We start from the raw sequence: 21,049 nt of genomic DNA on the forward strand, positions 1-21,049 counted from the left end.
GTGGCTCGGCCTCAGATCTGCAGGCTGGTGGTGCTGAGCATCGCTCCCTTGGTCCGAGTGTTTGAGTTTGGAGTTATCTTAGCGCGTTGCTCGTGTGAGGACTATCTGGTGCAACAAGAGAGGACTTGCTCCGTTGTCTGTCCCTGTTTGATGATATTGTATAGTTTGCAATATTCAGTACGTATTTAATGAGTTAATGCTAAAGTAATGCTCAGTGAGGAGCGCATATCTTAAAAAGCTAAACTTAACAAAATGTTTGATCTCATTTTCAGCCTTTATGGCTCTAATATGTTTTTTTACAACTTTTTTTTTAACTTTCAGAAGATTCTATGTGCAGAATTAAGTACAGAACTGTTCACATAAATGCTATAGGAAAAAAGTAAAAAACAATTCCAATGTAGAAATAGAAAAGCTGTTAAAATATGTATCTTAGGTTTGTTAGCATGTTTTGTAGTGATACTTTTGAGCAATTTGCATATTGCTGTTACACATACAAAGTAGATTTTGACTACAGTCTTACATGTTTTAACTATAATCTTAACATATTAAGTGATTTCTGTAGAAAATACTCTTGGAAGTCTTTTCAAGTCTCTAGTAAGGCAGTATGCACATCCTCAAATAGAGCTTTTATACAGATTTTCTAATGTGCAAGAAGCTGAGATTGCTGATGGGCTGCTGGATGCAGAAATAGCATACCAAGGATATTATAAGAGGATTTTTTAATGGAAATAGTTGGTAAAATGAAAAGTAATACAAAGTACAAATGAAGTGAAGTGTGTGTATGTGAGGATGTGAAAAACACAGCTTCATTGGGGAGAGTTTCTAAGAAAAAAGGTGGCAGAACCTCTGTGTTTAAGTGAGTTGAAGGGATAATGTACCAGCATAGGTCTGTGATCCTAAGCTCATTTGAATAGAACTCATTTGGAAATATCAAAAGGTATCCAAATAATATAAGATATGAATGTTTAGAGACTTGCTCTCTGGGAAGGAAGCAGTTCTGTTAGAACACATTAAAAACCTCTTCCTGGAAGTAATCAGAATATTGTAATTTTTGACCTGTATTTAGTAAGGTGCATTGGCGTATACCTAGTGTCCTTGTTTGAGAATATCGTTCAGAATATTCTCTCTGGGGCAGTCAGTTTACTTCAGAGGTAATCAGAGACTCCTGCAGCAAAGGCTGTTGATGATAGCTTTTGTGAAACTTTTAAATGAATAGTTATTTGTATTATGTAAGGATGAATATTGCCTCTTCTTGTTTTTATGGTGGAAGATAGGGAAAAACTTCTTTTGTTACGGTTTCAGTAGAATTATATAACATGATGATGATGATGAGGAAACAGCTTACTGATTTGGACTGTAAACCCAGATGGCCCCTAATCTTGTCCAGATGAACTCATTATGCTTAGTGGCATAGGTCAGAATAGAGTGCCAGTTGAAATGTTTGGTCTTGCACATCTGAAAAGCTAAACAGTTTATCTATACTGGAGGAAAGTTCTTAAAATGCATAGATGTTTTCTAACATAAGCTAAACTTATAACTATACATTTGTTTTGAATGCTTGTCAAGCTTGCCCTGAGTTGGATGGAGAGCTTCTCTGCCAACTTCTCAATAGGATGTTTATGTTTCTACGTGAAAACAAAGAAACTGTGAAAGGGCATTGTGTTCTTATTTTCTAAATAAATCTAACAGTTCACCTGAGTGAAAGTTAAACAGAAGGTGTGGTTTTACAGTTGATCTGGCTGGGTTTAGCTCCTCCTGGTGACATGGCTTTTATTTGCCCTCCTTGATGCTGCAAATAGTTCTTATATAGTCATAAGGTTACCCAGATCAGGGTATCAGCTTATCCAGTTGAGAACTCATCTGGTTTTGTTTTGTTTTTTTAAATTTATTTTAGTTTTGTTTGTTGGCTAGCTAGTTAGTACATAGTGCCCTCTGATTGCATGGCCTAGTGGACACTTCTGTTGGGTTGAAAAAGGGAGTATGAACGAATGTGCAAGGACAGTAGGGCACAGATATGCTGGTTCCCAATGTAGCAAACACTTAATTATACTTGTGTCATGGTTCTGTGAGATGCAGAAGCTGAATTACTCCTAACTGTGTTAGCGTGATTTACTTTAGTATGCTGTGAGAGTGGGAATGTGGTTATGGTACAGTGAGCATACCTGGTAGATCCCATTTCCTTAATGGTGTGGTAATAGGCTGTGTTTACATCAGAATACTGCTTTGTGCATATGCACCTGCTGAGAGGGCTGTACTGTGTGATTTTGATTGAATAATATACCTAAGCAAGATAGGTGTGCTAGTACAGCTTTTAAACTTAGTTCAGGATTATTTTTTTTCCCCTGGAAAGATTATTACAAAAAACCAACCATCTTTGATATTTAAGATTAAGTTCTGGGTAGCTTTTTCACCTGCACTGTGTGAAATCTTGGGGTGAAAATTAATAATAAATAGGTTGCAGTAAAAGTTTAGAAATAAATGGTCCTTTTAAATTATTTTTCAGTTAAAAATAAAGCATGTCCTAACACTGGTATTTCTCTGCAAGATTGTTTTTCTTCTACATCTAACAATTTCCTGGGTGTTGTAAAGAAAATATAAAGAAAATATTTGTAGCTTTGTGCAGTGAAAACTGTGCTAGCAGTACTTAGGCTACACAGTTTTAATTGCAGCCTAAAAGCATATGCCATTATATGCTCTTCACCTTTTTGATGAGGCTAATCTCATTTTACTGCTATAAAGGAATACTTTGTTTCTGATCTTTCAGCTTTAACAACTTTTTTTTTGTTACTAATGTCAAAATTAGAAGTGAAAGTGAAAACTTTTAACTTCTAAATTGATTTATAGTGCACAGAATGACACTATTGGAGAACAGCAAAGCTTTAGGAAACACAAAGTATTTTGTTTTTGCTGTACACTATAAGTTAGTTGTACGTGGCACAACATTCACTGCTTAAAATTCTTAACCTGTAGTAAAGAAAGTAAAAATCCTTTTATTGATATCTTTTTTTGTGTATTGTATCAAGTATCCCCTTCAGTGCTCTGTTGTCAACATCATAATATTGAAATAAATGTGAAAATTTGACGTTTCATATCTCCAAAGTCACTTCCTGTATTGAATAAACATCACCTTGGACCTGAAAGTGCAGGCTGTATGCATCACAAAGCAATCTTTTCATGTACTGTATAGTGTGTTTTAGTAAGGAGTACTGAGAGCCTAAAAAAAAATTTAAAAATCGTTTACTTTCTTTGTTGTCATCTCCGACTATGAATACTTAAAATATCCTATATAAACTGATTGTAATACAGCACATTTCTTTCAACTCTTTCTTTTAGATTTTTTTAATTGCTTGCTTGTCATGGCAACAGGAGGTGGTCCCTTTGAAGAAGGCATGAATGATCAGGACTTGCCTAGCTGGAGCAATGAGAGCCTGGATGACCGGCTGAACAACACGGTATAATTAATCTTATATTTCAGTTGACTTTTAATGCTGTACAGTAAAGTTACCAGATAGATTCTGTTAGTGGGAGGTAACAGTGCAAAACCCTGAGCCCTGTCAGTTCAGCTTTACAGGTAAATATCCACAAAACCAATAAAAACTATTGAGGTAGATGTAAGCAAGCAGTAAGTGTAATTCAGAGCTTGTCTGCAGATATATTTATGGTAAGTATTGAGTCAATAAAGTAGCTAGACACAAGAGCATTGTAGGTGTCATGAAAGTGGAAACTAATCTTAAGAGGTTGAAACTGCTGAAGAGTCTTCAGCAAAGAAGAATAATATAATTTTAGCTTCATTTGAAACTAATTTAATGCATTGTATGGTGAAATGGGTTTAACATTTCCTGACAAGCTATTTTAAATTTATGCAGTGAAGAAAATTATATGTTGTAATATGATGTTTGCTCTAGAAAACTTAGGGCATATTTTGAGATTACTTTCTGTTTTTACTTTTAAACAAACTCTCTTTCACGGAATTCAAATGTTTACTTTTCATCTATACAGATAACAAATACAGCTTTTTTCTTCTTTCTCGTTCCTCTTAAGGACTGGGGAAGTGAAAAGAAGAAAGCAAACAGATCTTCAGAAAAAAACAAGAAAAAGCTTGGTGGGGAAGCTGAAACGAGGCTTCCTAATGATATATCTCCAGAATCTTCACCTGGAATGGGACGACGAAGGACCAGAAGTCCTCATAGTTTTCCTCATGCTCGATACATGACCCAGATGTCTGTTCCAGAGCAGGCTGAGCTAGAAAGGCTTAAACAAAAGATAAATTTCAGTGATCTAGATCAGGTTTGTGAATTCCAGCTCCCACTATAAATGTGACCACATCATTTATTCAGCTATTTCTTAATAATTTGACAGATGAATAAGCTTTCTTAAGGATTTGAGATTCAAAGAAAAAATCTTTTAGGGACCATGGGAGCCAAATCAAAGTTCTGGTTTTGAACTTGAGAAAATTGTGGGGAGTTCAGGACCATGGCTTTCCTATGCTTGAGAGTGTGCTACATGGCTTCACTTTCTTCCTCTCAATCTTTAATGCATTTCTGTATCGTAAAATCAGTATTTCTTACTCATTATGTTTGTCCGCTGCTCAAAAATATCTACTACCATATTTTAAAAGGCTGTCCTTGAAGTGCCAGTTTGTGATTGTGAACATTATCTGTGTGAATTATGCAGAAGAGTAGCATTAAAAACTGCTCTTAAGTAGAGTCTAGAGAAATGTATGACATGAGTTCTTGAGCCATCACTGCTGCTTTGAAAATGTGGCACATTTGTCCTTTCCTTGTCTAAAACAATGAAAAGTATGAGGGATTAATTCTTGGTAACAAGGCATAAATTTGTGCTAACAGTCTTAGAACAGAGGCTTGTTAATCTTTCCAAAGCTTGTCATTAACTTGTTGGGTTGTGAAAATTCTTTCAAATGTGATTTATTGCTTTGACTTAGAATATAAAGACTAGGCATAACTTCCTCCCCAGACGTATGTTACGGCAAGTTGCTATTCAGAAGGTTCTAAAGACAAGCTGAAGTACAAGGTATCATATTCTGCAAGTGAATATGTAGCTCTTTTATTATTAGTATTATCTCAGATGTACCTGGAGAGGTAGGGTGCTTCACTATAGTGAAGGCCACAGCAAGAATGAAGAACTAAGCTCTGAGGAGCTGCAGAACTCTTTTACTTCTCAGCTGTGCTGGGTGACCGGGCTTGCTTTCTGAACACTATATGGCAAAAATCTCTGGCACTGTCTTTAGCTAGCTTTTGACTAGTCAGCAACTAATGAGGTAACTTCGAAATCAGTCTAAAAATACTGCATAACTGGTAATTCAAGCTAATCAGGACTGAGAATATAGTAGAGGGAAAAAAATAAAGCAGTTCTTTTTTTTGTTTGTTTATAGAGAAGCATTGGAAGTGATTCTCAAGGCAGGGCAACGGCTGCTAACAACAAGCGTCAACTTAATGAAAACAAAAAGCCATTCAACTTCCTGTCCATGCAGATAAACACTAACAAAAGCAAAGATCCTGCCTCAGGTTCTCAGAAAAAGCAAAGTAGGGAATCGGCGCAGTGTAAAGAGTTGTTTGGAGCTGCTCTAAGCAAAGATTTCTTGCAAAATTGTCAAGTCTCTACTCAAGAAGATGGAAGGGGAGAACCAGCTATGGATAGCAGTCAGGTATTTACATAGGCTATAAAGTATACAGAATATTGACTCTTTAAAATATTATAATTACCTTGTTACTTTTCAGTGCATCTTTCTAAATTTCTGAAGAGTATGACTGTTAAATTTTTATTGGAAATACTTATTGTCCTGCTGTTCTAAAAGGCAATGTGAGGAAAATGTGAAACCAAACTTAATCATGTATTGATTTTTAGAAATCTTCTAATTGGTAACAGAAGCAGTATTAATTTTCATCCTAATTTCCATCTTCTATGCAGTTACTCTCGCAGTTTAATATTTTCATACGTTTATGAGCTCAATTCTGTTTTAGCCTATGTCGACAAGAAGCCCTGTGCTTCAGCCTTGCACTTCGCGCATGCATACATCTGTTCCTATGAAAGTTGTTGACTTCTAACCACTTGCAGAAGTGTGCTTATAGGATTGAAAGTACTAGTATGTCACCCCTTTAAATTACTACCTTGCTGTTGCTGTCACCATGTCTCGTGCATTAAATACGTTAAAGCTGTAGCTGAATGCATTCAGTAACTTCAGTATCTTTACAGATTGTGAGCAGACTAGTTCAAATTCGCGACTATATTGCTAAGGCCAGCTCCATGCGGGATGATCTTGTAGAGAAAAATGAAAGATCGGCCAATGTTGAGCGTTTATCACACCTTATAGATCACCTTAAAGAGCAGGAGAAATCCTATCTGAAATTTTTGCAAAAGATGCTTGTAAGTTTGAGAACATAATATATTTGTTTCTGCATTGTAAGCTTTTTTAGGAGTTGTGACCATTGATGTTTTGATGGTGCTGCTGGGGGTGTTGGTTTTGGTCTGTAGTACCTTCCATAATTCATTTTTTCTGCCCCCTTATATAGCTTTTGATTTATGCTAATGAAATATTTCAGGCTAGAGAAAATGAGGAGGAGGATGTTCGGACTATAGATTCAGCTGTGGGATCTGGTTCTGTAGGTGAGCGCACATCGCTAAACATTGATGTGCAGTCTGAGGCTTCAGATACCACGGTAAGCTGCCTTTTAGTAATTAAGGTGCTAGAAATGAAGACTTTGTTTTGTTTTTGTTGTGATTGTTATGATAGTCATAATCCGCAGTTCAATTAAAAATAGTAAATCCCTAAACACACTATTCAAGGAGTCATGCATGTGTGGATAATTTTACTTTTTTTTTATAAGGAGGAAAAAACTAATGATTCTGTCATAAGAAAAATATATCTTGATTAGTTTTTACAAAATCTTCAGTCTTCAAAGTAGAATGAGGTGTTCAATGTTTACTTTGGCAGAGCATGCACTGGATTGATGTAGCAAGGTGTAGTTTTCTATACATTTTTTTCATCTGTAAGTTTGTTTCTGTCAGTGGGGAACACTTGGTGGTGTTTGGTGAGGAGAGGGTTAGAAAGGAGTCATTAATGGGCCATTTCCCAAGCTTTTTTCTAGTGATACGATAATACTGACCTAACAGAGAAGCTTCTCTCCTCTTTTGGAGAGATGGGCACCTTTTAGAAAATGTGTTCCAAATTTAGTTTTGAAATACACAGTCAGTCTTCCTTTCTCCTTATAAAACATTTTATATTAACATGGTAAACAAATCTTGTAGATGATACAAAAGCATTTTAATAACAATTTGTTTTACACTTTCCAATGCTACTATATGGAGGAAGAGTACTAGAGAGCTGGTGCTCTTTTGACCGGTTGGTACAGTGAATGTTTTACAGATGAGAATTTACATGCTTGGAAGTAAAACAGCAATTAAAACATAAGGAAGTTTTTGTAATTATTTTTAGCTTTGTAAGAACTCTTTTTATCCCTGTTAAGAAATAAAATTATAGACAAGATGTACTTTTAACTTAAAAAAATAAAAATTGAAAAATGCAGAAAAAGACCAGTACAGTTTTTAAGAAGTATGCATGTAAACTTGTATTTTTCTTCGTCTTTGCAAAATGGGTTTTAGTTTTATATCTGGCTCTTCATTTTGCATCTAATTTCTCTTTACATGCATCTTGAATCTATTACATGCAGAATGAATACTTCTTGTCCTGTAAGGTTAATTGTTATATGGGGCCTTACTGTTATGAAAATTCTAAGAATGACTAAAAATGTCTTTGCTCTTTAGTAGATTTTATTTTATATTAATTTTCATTATTTGACAAGATGCAAGTGGGTAGGTTTGTAACTTAACAATGCATGCGAAGTTGAAGCACTTGTTCAAAATCTAACATACTAAACTCTCTAATAAAGGAGGTATCTTTTAGTTTGAGCATTTGGCCCCACATTGAGGACAAACTAGGGAATTCAGCTTCACAAGAACAGGTTACAGACATTGATGTTACAGCAAGCCCTAAAGGCAAAAGTGACAGAGCTGCTCTGAATGACAGGGAAATCTGGCCTTGTAGGATTAATAGCCAAGAACATGGATTGCCTTCAAAGGTACACTTCAAAATATTATTTAAGCCTCAAGTAGGGTTTATACATGCTGATCTTCCCCTCACCTCTTCCCTGTTATCTGCTTCAAATGTATCTGTTACTTGTAGTAAATGTTCCCATTGGGCCTGCTTATCTGTATCCAGCTGTCTTTTCACGGAATGAATCTTCTTTGTCTAGAGTTTTTTTCTTTAGAGATGTTTGACAACTTTCTCCTCTGAAGTGTCAACATTGACAGAGAAAGTACTGCATGTAACTGTACAACAGGTCTTCTGACTGTATGTAGGTGATCCTTCCAGTTTTGCCATTCTCTTTCTGGGAAAATGTGTTGTAAATGTGACTTTTAGACATTTGTCTTGTTTCCACCAATAGTCTGTCAATGCAAATTTAAGCTAATACCATATAGAGAAAATAGAGAATAGTAGCCTTAACTTGTTCCACAAATGTTTTTGTATAGCTGTTTGTGTAAATATTTGGTTGGAATTGGGAAGACCAGGGGGCTTGGAGTCTAAAACTTGTTATCTGTTACCAGCTTTTCTCTGACTTTCTTTTAGTCTGATTAAAAAAAAAAAAAAAGAGTAAGTTTGATTGGTTTTTTCCCACCCTAAAATAAAAGGCTTAATTTTTTCAAGCTTATTAGTCTAAATGTAGAACTAACCTTGAAAAATTTGTGATTTTAATGAACTCGAGCAAATCTGGTACTTTAGATAAAGCTTGGGTTACTTAATGAGGGAATGATACTGAGACACAACTCTTTTTTTCCATTTCTTCCCCTTGTTCCTGTGTTGATTTCATTGTGTACTCTATTTTGCCTCTACTTTGCTTTTTATATATAAGATGGAGGTTTAACAGGAATGATCAGCACCACTGGCAGTGCCTGTTCCAGTGACAGATTCAGAAGTTTAGAGTTCTGGTTGTCTTCTCCTTTCTTTGCTGGAAACTTGAGCATTCTCCAGTCTCCAGAACTAAATAAGATGCCTGCTTCTATTCTGATATGTGGTGCAGAATTTTTAGACTGAGAGAATTTTGTGCTTCAGGAACTTAGCACTATGTGAAGAGAAGATGCTTTTAAGTTAGCAATGTTCTTTGCAAATACTTGTCAACTCCTGACAAAAAGGAGGCAAGTTCTTCCATGGTTTAATCTGCATAGTGCAATAATCTGATTTCAAGTAGAATCAGGATCTTAACCGTGGATGTCTTATTTAAATACTGAATTTGCTGACGATCCTTGAATAAAAGTTTTGAGGCAAATCTCAAGCTTTTACTTAGCATAGAATGACAAAACTTCGTTTTAATAAATAAACAACGTGCTTTCATTCCTTCAGATCTATTTCCATATGTTTGAAAATATGTTGTAGATGGGGCTCTGTGCATGTTTGTTTTGAATTGGTTTACATAAATCTGGTCTATTTTAGTATCTATGGCTTAAATATAGTGTACAAAACTAAACACATAGATTGGAGAACAATAACTGCCCCAAACGATCTGTTAAGAATTTAGAGATATTAGCTGAGTAAATCAATCTAGATCTTACATTATATGTAACTCCATGATACCATGCCTTATCTTGCTTAGCTTTACCAGTCTTACCGTTTAATGCCCTCTTTTATGATTCAAAAAACAGAGGGATGCTTGGGTTAGTCTCTGGGACACGTTAGGGAAGCTGACTGGATTTCTAAAGAAAACTTAACCCCCAGGATTGGTAAGCATGTCTTGGTGGTACAGGTTTATGCTTATTTGATGTTTAAATTTTTTAGACTGAAAAGGACTACTGGAAGGGTGAAGTTGTTTCATTTTCACATTTTTAATAGAATCAAACAGCCTTGCTAGTGTAAAGTCGTGCTTGTTTTGACACTTCTGTCACTAGTACATAACAAATACATTGTCATGATTATGGTAATGTTCTTCTGTATCTTGCAGGCCAGAGATCCTCAACAGGAAGCTAAAGAGGAGTTGGAGAACTTGAAGAAGCAACATGATTTATTGAAAAGGATGCTACAACAGCAGGAGCAATTGAAGGCTCTTCAAGGAAGACAGGCAGCTCTTCTTGCTTTGCAGCATAAAGCAGAGCAAGCAATTGCTGTCATGGATGATTCTGGTATGTGGAGTGACAGTATCTTTGATAGCATGTTAGCATGCTGGTTGAGTAAAGCTGGAGTTGTGGAATACACATTTAAAAGTTTTGGGGGGTTTTTTGGGTTTTTTTTGTTTGTTTGGGGTTTTTTATAATGCACTTTAAAAAAAGTTACTGCAAGGCTTCTCTTTCTCAAAAGAGTTGACAATGTAACATTGTAAAATGGCATGTTAAGAACCACACAGCCAATTTCTGTGGTTTACTTGTAAAATCCTAAAAGTGGGGGTTTTTTTCCTACAAGTTGGTCTACTGCATCAGATTAGGAGCCTGCCTCTCATCTCCATCATTGTACCAGGCCTTTAAGGAAAGAATTTGAGTAGAGGGATACAGAGTATTCTCTCCCTTTCTGCATCCTTCTGGGTGTAGGTGGTTGGTAGTTTCAATTTTTGTTTACTTTTTCATGCAGTTTGTTTTTTTGGTGACTGGTTGCTTGGCAGTTTAATAGCCATTGGTAGACTAATGGTCTATCCAATGAAAGAAAGGAGGAAGTTGCTAAAGCACTTACATAAGTAAACTAGACCTCTGAAATTTTATGGTATGTAAATTGAGGGCACGATTATGATAATAGAGCACCACCGTTGTGTTATAACCTTCAGTTTAAAAGAATTCTTCTAATTGACTTTCATATATTCCCAATTTTTGAAAAATTATCTTTGGGACAGAGACTTCTTTTTGATATCTGCTTGAAGTTTGTCAGCAGAGTTGTTTTCTTAAGAGTTCAGCCTTAAAAAGGAGACAGTTGTCCTTGATGTGCACTGCTGACGTGTGAATTATCTTTTGTTTGTTGGTAACTTGTCCTGCTTCCCACCTCTCCCTAAATCATGTTCAGTTTTCTTTGGAAGTGGTGTACAGTTTTGTGTGCATTTGTAGAGGATAACTTTTGCACTGAGCAAGTTCAGATTCAGTCTATGTTACTGTTCCATGACTCTTCCCCATAAGAGTTCCCATTAGGCTTGATTAGAGGGTATGTGGGATAGTTCTTATTACAGTTAGGTTTTGTATTCAAAATAGCTTCGTTTGTAGAAATATAAACATTGTTTTCAACATTTTACAAAAATATCTCTTTAAGGTTCCTTGCTCTAATGAGCTCCTCTTTTTGATTTTTTTTTACTGTCCTTGATTTGATAGACTTATGAATAAGAAAGTGGAAGTAGTGAAGAAAACTCTTACTGTCACTCTTAACAGTGTCTTACTGCTGTTTGTATTGACTTAAAGATGTGACATGTGCCAGTACTGCAGGGTAGGAAATGTAAAGATTCAAATTCAATGTAGGGCAAAATAAACGTTTTTAAATTTGAAATTAGAAAAACTTTATTGTGCAGGTAACAAAGTCATGATCTATGGGGAAAATAAATATTTGTGCTTGATTTTTCTTATAGTGCTGGTTCATACTGGGGGGGGAAGAGTTATTTAGATCTCAAGACTGCCAGTTCCACATCTTAGTACTGTTTGAATCTGAGCTTTTTCCCCCTCCCTGAAAGCTGTTTTTAGTGTATTGCTCTCATAAAGCTTTTTGAAGAACAGACCTCCAAGACTCTGTTTGCAGCTGTGTAAAGATTACAAACTATACCAAGATGAAAGCTTGGTCTCTTGTTAATTTACTGTTTTAAGGAAGTAAAATTACATCTACTGTTCTTAGTGTGGTTGTACTAAGTAGTAACAGTTTTCTTTCTAACAAAATGTTTTCATCAACCCTGAACAACTTGGTCATTTTCATTTTGCTCTGACCTTCTTAGCAAAACACAGAACAGATGTATAAAATCCTTTTGTTTAGTTCCTCACGAAGGAGTTGTGAGTTGTCTTTTAGTATTTCTGTAATGAAAGTAATCTTTCAAGTGTAAATTCAGTGGGAAGGATGCAACATTAAAAATAATTGCTGTATTTTAAGAGGTCCGGTATATTGATGTTCCGGTTAAACCAAATGTTTTAATCAAATAGCCTGTATTTCATTGCTGTGGAAGAGTATTTACAGTTTTTCCTCCTTCTCAGTTGTAACAGAGACTACAGGTAGTGTTTCAGGAGTAAGCCTTACATCAGAACTAAATGAAGAATTGAATGACTTAATTCAGCGCTTTCATAACCAACTTCATGATTCTCAGGTCAGTCCTTGGAATGGACTGTATAAGTTTTGCCATTGTCTGTTTCTCTTTTTTTTTTTAACAGTGTAGTTAAATGTTTGTCTTGCTTACTTGTGTGTATTTGCTAGTGGAGTAATTGGAGTTCCCTAAATTTGAAAGCTCAGTATCCTTTTTTTCTTAAAAGTTTTTAGCTGACTGAGCTACTATTTCTGTCTTAGTTTTTTGTGAAAGTCTAAAGAAATAGATTCTGTATTGCAGTGTAATTCTGTATTATACCAATATATAATTGGATGGGATATCATGAGTGTTTTCATTATGTTTCCCTTTATAATGGTCTTTGTTCTGATGTTGAGCCTAGCAAGCCTATAAGAGGGCTTTTTGTTTCTTGTTATCTATTTCTTTTTTCATAGTGCTCTGAATAAAATGAAATTACTCTTTTTTAGACACAATCTGTGCCAGACAATAGAAGGCAAGCAGAAAGTCTTTCACTTACCAGAGAGATTTCACAAAGTAGAAACTCTTCAATGTCCGAACACCTGTCAGATGAGAAGGCACAGCTTTTTAATAAGATGCGAATGTTGCAGGGTAAAAAGCAAAAAATGGACAAACTGTTAGGAGAACTTCATACGCTTCGTGACCAACATCTAAATAACTCCTCCTGTAAGTAAATATAGGGAAAATTGTATAAGAATACAACTTTTTAAATGTGCACGTTTGTAATATGGGCTTTCAACTTGCAACTGGTTAATGAAAGGCAGGTGGTAAAGCTGTGCTGGAGCAATATTATGTAAATGTTTTTTAATGCTGTGTAAGTTTCTGGCTTAATGGAGAGCTCTACAAGTAATGTGTGTTTTTGCTAGTAGCACTTTGGTTTATAACATTATCAGAGTCGACTAATATGAGGATGTGATGACAGGACCTTTTTCTTCAAGGCTTGTCTGACACATTTGACTTGTGGAGAGTACCACTTGAACTTTCTGTATTTTTATCACAGTACATCTGTATTTATGTACTCAGCACTTCAGATATTTGTAGCTCTGTGGTGTTACAGGGTTTACTTGTCCACTGTCAAAAGACTTTCTTATGCACTAGTTGCAAGGACTTGGATCATAGGCCATGACAGAGGAATTTAACTGTCTGGATGGAGTAGAGTTTTGGTCTGTTCTTTAGATGGCTTTTTCTTCTTCTTAAAGTTTTAATGTGGGCCTGTTTGCTGCTTTTGCTTTCTATTTCCAGAAATACATTTGTATTGCTGAAATTTGTCATATAGCTGGAAACTTTTGAGGGGTGATCACAGTAGATTCTGGTTAACATTAAGAAATGAGGCACTTAAGCATGCTCCTGGAGAAGGGCAGACTGATTTAATAGTTGCATCACTATACTCCAGTCTTTCTACATAAAATATGAACATATTTGGATATCATTTCATGTAGCTTGAAAAAGCACATATCAAATCTCAGATGTGTTGTGCAGCATATGTATGCAAAAAAAAAAGCTGAAAAGAACTGACTTAAGTCTTGTTTACAAAAGCTGCTTATTACTCTGCCTATTGGCATTGCATGGAATGAAACTTTTGTTAAAAGTTTTTTTTCTTCAAGAGAAGAAGTTACTAATTACTGGTTTATATGTTGTTAATATTTTCTGTAGTTACATTTAATGTGATTTAGTTAAGTGGATTCATTTTTGCAAGTTGTTCTTATGAGCTGCATTTCTTTTCTGTAGTTTTTCCTGCTTCAGGTTCTCCTCAAAGGAGTATTGATCAAAGAAGTACAACTTCAGCTGCTTCTGGTCCTGCAGGCATAGTAACTGTTGTCAATGGCGAATCAAATAGCTTGGCATCTGCTCCGTATCCTCCTGATTCTCTGGTTTCTCAGAACGAGAGTGAAGAGGATGACAATCTAAATCCAACAGAAAAGCTTCAGTAAAAGTTCTTTAATTTTTTCTCGTAATGTGCTTTAGTGATTTTGAGTGTTACTTTTAAAAGAAGTTCTGTGTTAAGAAACCATTTCGTATTTGAATCTATCTAATTTAGTATTATAGACCATTTAGTAAATGGTCGAAGACAGTTACATGAGTTCAGAGCTTCAAGCAGAAGGTTCTTACAGCTAGGAAAATGGGAGTAAACTTTAGGAACTATAAATAGTATATATACCTTTTAACTCTACATAAATTTGATTGATATGACAAAACACATTGCACATTCTTTTTTTCTCCTCAGGAAGCTAAATGAAGTTCGTAAAAGGCTGAATGAGTTACGTGAGTTAGTTCACTACTATGAACAGACATCTGATATGATGACAGATGCTGTGAATGAAAACACAAAGGAAGAGGAAGAAACAGAAGAATCAGAAAGTGATTCTGAACATGAGGATCCACAGCCCATTACAAATATTAGGTTGTCATATTTTTTTGTCATCCTAAATCTTTGTAGCTAAGTCGTTACAGTTTTCCTGAAGCAATACATTATTTCAGTCAGCCAGAAGTATCTTAATTCTGTGATTACATTGTCTTTCCAAAAGTTTAATTTATAGCAAATGTAGATTAGATTGGACATTTGAAAAATCACTGTAAGAGACTTAAATCTGTAAATTCTTGGGCTTTAAGCACTGAAAAATGTGCATGAAATTCTACTAGGAGGTTAACAGACCTAGGCTAGTGAATTGAATCAAAAAACAAACTTGAGTTTAGAGAGGCATTTAACAGCTATAGTCTAACAGGGCAAGGATCTTCACTGTACAGAATTGTATACTAATTTAGCTATGAATCATAAAGCTTTCATAATATAGGCATATATCTTGAAAGCCATTTATGTTTTTGTAGATCTCGCAGGGCATAATTCATAGCTGCTTCTGATTGCTTAAAAAGAAAATTGGAGGAGATGGATATTGAGAAACTGCAAATGTCGGGACTGTGTTTTTGTGGAGTTGATTTTTTTTTTCCTTGCTTGTTTGTTTTTTAAAAGGGTCAGGACACATTTCTTTGAAAGCCAGTTAATAAAATGGCTGAGGTAAAATTGCATTGAAAGCAGTTCTTGAAAAAGTTAATGTGAGTAATATATTTTACCCTAGAAACCCTCAAGGAATCAGCAGTTGGAGTGAAATAAATAGCACCTCAAATGTACAGTGTGGAACTAATAACAGAGATGGAAGACATCTTAATACAGACTGTGAAATAAATAACCGATCTGCCGCTAATATAAGGACTCTAAAAATGTCTTCTACTCTAGGTACGTTCCAAAATCTTCTAATAATTTTAAGTGTTAGTGCAAATAATTCTGATAGCTGCACAGAATTTTGGAGAACCTTGTTCGATGAGCAAAATGTTCAAGTCTGATCATTAAGCTGATAGTTTTCTAATGTGCAGTAACTGCAGTGGACTTTAGAAGTTCAGTAATGTGTCATTAGTACTGCTTTGTTTCCTCCTCTCCAGACTGTCACAACAGGGAGCATGACAAAGATACAGATCTACCCCAAGGTGAAGAGGATGAAGTGGAAGAAGATAGAGTTAGTGAAGATTCCGTGTCTAGTCACAGAAGCAGTCTGGGTGATGCTGCTGGAGATGCTGAGTTTGAGCAAAAGATCAACAGGCTTATAGCAGCAAAACAGAAACTTAGACAATTGCAAAACCTTGCTGCTATGGTGCAGGTATTTTGTGAATATAAATCTGTGTACAAAAATGTAGCAGTCATTATTCCATGTAATGTATAACTTTTAATAGGAGAAAACACTGTTTAGTGTGAGCATTTAAAATGCTCATTTTTAGTCTGGGGAAAAAGAGATACTGTTTGATTTTTCTGAAGTAAAAGGTGATACTTCTGAAGTTCAAATCTGGAATTTTCTTGGGGCATGCTAACTTAGCAGAAGATCAGCTTTAATACTTCGCCTTAGCACTAGATTACAAAATATGAATGAAGATGTTTAATACATTTTAAAATAATACTGATCTACACTTTTAAGCTTATAATTAATATTCATGAGGTTTAGTTTTTGAATCCTAGATTTTGCAACATCATTCAGTCAGTGAGGAAAAATAATTTGGTTTTGATTAAAATCTTCAGATGCTGCAACATGTTCAAGTTAGGGTATTTTGGTTTGGGTTTGGATGAATGTTTTTGATTTGGTTCTTTTTAGAATCTTGAGGACCAGCTATAAATTGACAGTGCTTTTAATTTAGAATATCTCATGCTAATTTAGTGATGTTTATTAAAAACATGTAGATGATGACTCCCAGTTTATGATCTGAACTAAAGATAAAGCTATTCAGAGCATTTAGTTTTGAAAAATTAGTTTGACAGGCTGAACTTGTTATACTTCATGTATCAACTTGAAAATGGTATAACTGCCTTTCTGACATCCTTTCAGGATGATGATCCAGAGCCAGATACCAATGCATCTAATATTGGTGACTTGTTTTTGGGGGAGATGGAAGAGACAAAGCAACAACCAAACAATGTCCGAGCTAGTACCAACAAGTTACAAAGAGGTGTAGGACTAAATGAAAAAGCAAGGTATGCCTTTGTCAAAGGACAGTAGAATCATACTTTAGGTGACTTCTTGCCAAGTAATAAGCGGATAACTTGCTTACACAGAGAGAAGTTTTATGAAGCTAAACTTCAGCAGCAGCAACAGGAGCTTCAGCAGTTACAAAAAGAAAGAAGAAAACTGATTGAAATTCAAGAAAAAATTCAAGTGTTACAGAAAGCTTGTCCTGATCTTCAAGTAGGTAGAATGTATTTTTTTATTTCTTAAGCTGTAGTGCCACAAAACATATCTTTCACATCATTTTTTCACTATAAAATTGAAAAAAAACCCTTAAAATTGCTGATACTTGTATACTGTAAGCAGCTGGACTTTTAAGCCAACAGAAGAGCTCTGGTCATCTCATACCACTGTAGCTTCTGGCTCAACAATTGCTGTATCAAGCTTTAACTTCGCTATAGTTTGTCCTCAAAAGCCTTAATTCAAAGTCTTCAGAGTTAGAGAACCTTCTGTCTTGTTTTTAGCCTGAAATTTGTCTGTCTTTACCTGCTAGTCACTGCTTCTTCAGTACTCAGTAGTGGTTCACAGGGTCTGGTATATTGAAACAATGTTGTGTCTTGCAAGCATGATCGACACTTCGTTGTATTCAAACTTAACAGCACAGCATTGTGCAGTTTGTCATAGTCTTTGAAGATGAATATTTCTCCTATGAAGTGAGTGGTAAATTATCAATACTGTGCATCTACAGCATTATATAATACTATATTGCAGAGAAATAAGTTTTGTTGATGCCTAGCTAAGTTCAGAAATAAGTATTTAGCTTTGATTTAAAAAAACATTTTCACGGAATACTTATTTTCCTGTGTCATAAAGCCTGAACTTTGTTGGGTTTTAACAGTGGGTAAGTTTTAGAAAACTACTGTATTTTGCCATTTTGATTTCTCTTTCAGTTGTCAGCTGGCCTGGGTAACTGCCCAGCAAACAGGCGGACTTCACCAGCAGCCTCAACTCCGGCCATGAATGAGTGTAACACAGCTGGCAAACCTTTACTTGAATTTGATGAATCTGTACCAGTAGGCCATGAGGTATTTCATGCTTGGTATTCTGTGACTTAAAAAAGGTTTAAAAAGGAAAAAAGTGTTAGGTAACTTGGGGACATTTTTAAGTATCTGTCAAGGAAAGCGGAGTAGTAGCTGTTTTAACAAAGTATGTGTAACTTCTTTGTTTCATTTTGGAAAGTAAATATTGACCTGAACTAGCAAGGTATCTTCCCCAAATAGAGCAGTTGTTACTAACTATTAATATGGAAGTTGAATGAATTTCGAATTTGTACTGTGAACATTTGGTAGCGTATACCACAAGCAAGTCATCCATGAAGAAAATGATGACGGTATTCAAAACGTAGTTTATCTTCTATGCTTCTTCCTTCCCCTTTTCCCCTAAAGTTCATGTCTTGAATAATGGTCTGGGTATTGTGCAATCTTTCTGAAAATTGTGCTAGCATTTGTAGGGATGAAGGGATATGTGATGAAAAGCGTTTCCTGGCTACACTAGACATCAGAAACAGATATCTGAAAAATACCTTTTTTTTAATAGACTTTCTCTGTGAGTTGCATCATGATTCTTGTAAATTTAACAGTTCATGTGAGGCTGATTGGGCAGTGCCTGTACTCTTGTGATTAAAAGCCAGATTTTCCTTCTCCAATAAGAGAATTTCAGAACTTTGAAATCTTCCAAATGTGCAGTAAGGGACAACTTTTTTCACTTAAAAGGTCTGAATTCTTCCTGCTAAAAAGGAACTGTGTGTATAATTAATACGCTGATGCAGTTGCTAACACTCAGCAAACAAGTTGGGTTATTAATTATGAAAATATGTATGGATTTTGATTGGACAGCTTCTTGACTCCAGCACCACCAACTAGTTAGTTGCTTTCAGGCTTGAGTACATTGTCACTTGTCTGTCTCTTAAATCTGCGTTTTTGAGTATAGTTCACTTACACAGTTTTTTATGTATGTATGTATATATGCGATTATGTTATGCTGTTTATGTTCTGTAAAAGTTTCTTTCCATTTGTGCTTTCACTGCATCGAATTCAAGATAGATAAAGGTCTCTTTCCCCCTCTAACTTTCCCTTCTTGTGTTCTTTGTAAATCATGGCTTCCTTAAGTCTTGTTCAAACATACACTGCAACTTGAAGTTTCTGCAAGTTGCAGAAAATCTTGTTGTATCCTTTGCTTCATTATCAAGAAGTACTTGAGACAATTTTCAGATTTCTCCAGAGGGTAGTATTCTGAGCTACTTAGAGCTAACTAATAATGCATAAACTATGTGTTGAGTGAAACATGCACCGTTGTTTAAAAAAAATAATTGTCCTATAATGTTTAATTACCTTCTTAGATTTTGCAGTACTGGGGATAAATAGTAAATACAGGATGTATTTTGCAGCTTTCTGTACTGTAGCTTCAGTTACAGTATAATTCCAATGCCTGAACAAAAAGGTATCAGTGTAGCATCAAATACTGAATATTTAATGTGCTTTAGATTGTATTTATTTTGTTTATATTCTAATGTTTGCATTTTACTGCAGTTATGGACTGAGATGAGAAGACATGAGATTTTAAGAGAAGAATTGCGACAGAGAAGAAAGCAACTTGAAGCTTTAATGGCTGAACATCAGAGAAGGAGAGAGCTTGCAGAAACGATATCTACTGTTGCTGCATCTGTTAAAAGTGAAGGATCAGAAGCTCAGTGTACTCCACAGCAGAGTAGGACTGAAAAGTAAGAACACAAGTCACTCACTAGTGGTGTGGTTTAGGCAGTTGTTTTGTCACCTAGTGATTCTTCCCCACCTGGGAGGGGAAATCAGGAAAAGGAAAGGAGACCTGTAGGTTGCAATAGAAACAGATTTAATAAAATAATTGCAATAAACCCAAATATTAATAACTGTTAATATAAGGTACACAGACTTAGCTGATAATAGTGGGGGAGCAGGCCTCAGGAGTAGAATGGTTTGGTTGTCAGGCATCAAAGGAGGGATAGCAGTCTCCTGCAAACTCCATAGTTTATAGTGACCATGAAGTTTATGGTATGGGATAATTTCTGTTGGCCAGCTCGGAATCGACTGCCCTGGGTTTCTGCTCCCCCCTGCCTCTGCACCTGTTTATCTCAAGACCTTGATCATCACATACCAATGCTGGCTGAAAACTAAAACAAAGTCTTTTATCACTTTGTTCCCATGAAATCGAGTATTGTAGTCTTTGTAGAAGTGCAGCTTTCCTGAACAAAAGTCTAAAATTCTGTCCCAGTAAACCAGGACAGTTAGTCAGTGGGTGCTTCTCTTTAGTGAGATGTCTGTCTTGGGGCGGTTTCCTGTTTTCATCTGAGCACTGAATGTTATGTTACAACAGAACAGTAAATTTTGTGATTTCTATTGTGACTGTAGTTGACAACTTGCCAGTCTTATGGGTTTCCTCAGCATATTTAGTTTCCCTTGCTCCATAAATGGAGAAAAATCACCTAAGGAGAGGAGCATCTGTGGAAAATTCCAAATGCTCAGAGTGATTTTTCTTCATCTCTACACCATTTATAACAATAGTAAAGTAATTTTCTGAAACAGTAAGCAACTTTATTTAACTCGTCCCAGTATCAGAAGACTAGTTTCATTTTGCATCGGTGAGATAATGTTGAAATTCACTTCAGTGCAGCTTCATTAACTGAAGATAGACTTGTGATTGTCAACAGCTTGTTTTAATAATTTGTCATAAACAAACAAAAGCACTCCTGCTTTCCCAAACATCCCTCTTTTTTGCTCCAATATTCATTAGAACGATGGCTACCTGGGGAGGTTCTACCCATGATGAAGAGGATGGAGATGAAGAAGGTTATCTCTCCAGTGGAATTGTTGAGGCAGAAGAAGAGGAAGAAGATGCATCAAGTTTGAATGACAGTTCCTCTATGTATCCCAATAACAGCATACCAGAAAATGCATATTTTGTTAAAGAAAACAAGGATAGGTTAGTGGCATTGCTTGTTGATCTGATGCTCATCAGAGTGTATTTGGAAGGTGTGGGAGAAACATTGCATTAACTACAAAGCATCCTTTTATAGCAAAGTGAAATTTTCTCTGCTTGCTAGGGAGCTGTGTGCAGTGGTGCTTTCTTGTCCAAATCTCCTTACCAGCAATGTGTATAATAATATAATATGATTATTTCTTGTGTTTTCAGTTTTATTAAATGTCTGTGATTCACAGAATCACAGAACGTTAGGGA

The 21,049-nt window shown here is 35.7% G+C and overlaps 1 protein-coding gene across 1 annotated transcript; it reads left to right on the top strand.

The window, feature by feature from the left end:
* Positions 1–3,356: 3,356 nt before the first annotated feature.
* Positions 3,357–20,794, top strand: LOC104545614 (pericentriolar material 1 protein-like; the record flags this gene model as incomplete). The annotated part of the gene is made up of 17 exons (XM_010190801.1): positions 3,357–3,452; positions 4,042–4,287; positions 5,393–5,665; positions 6,214–6,384; positions 6,561–6,677; positions 10,011–10,188; positions 12,214–12,323; positions 12,746–12,962; positions 14,025–14,223; positions 14,521–14,697; positions 15,371–15,528; positions 15,732–15,946; positions 16,664–16,809; positions 16,891–17,020; positions 17,731–17,865; positions 19,369–19,559; positions 20,606–20,794. Coding segments are annotated over exons 1-17 (2,948 nt in total), but the record flags the coding sequence as incomplete, so codon positions are not given.
* Positions 20,795–21,049: the final 255 nt, after the last annotated feature.

Source organism: Mesitornis unicolor, unplaced genomic scaffold (genome assembly GCF_000695765.1).
Source record: "Mesitornis unicolor isolate BGI_N332 unplaced genomic scaffold, ASM69576v1 Scaffold5648, whole genome shotgun sequence".
Lineage (NCBI taxonomy): Eukaryota > Metazoa > Chordata > Aves > Mesitornithiformes > Mesitornithidae > Mesitornis > Mesitornis unicolor.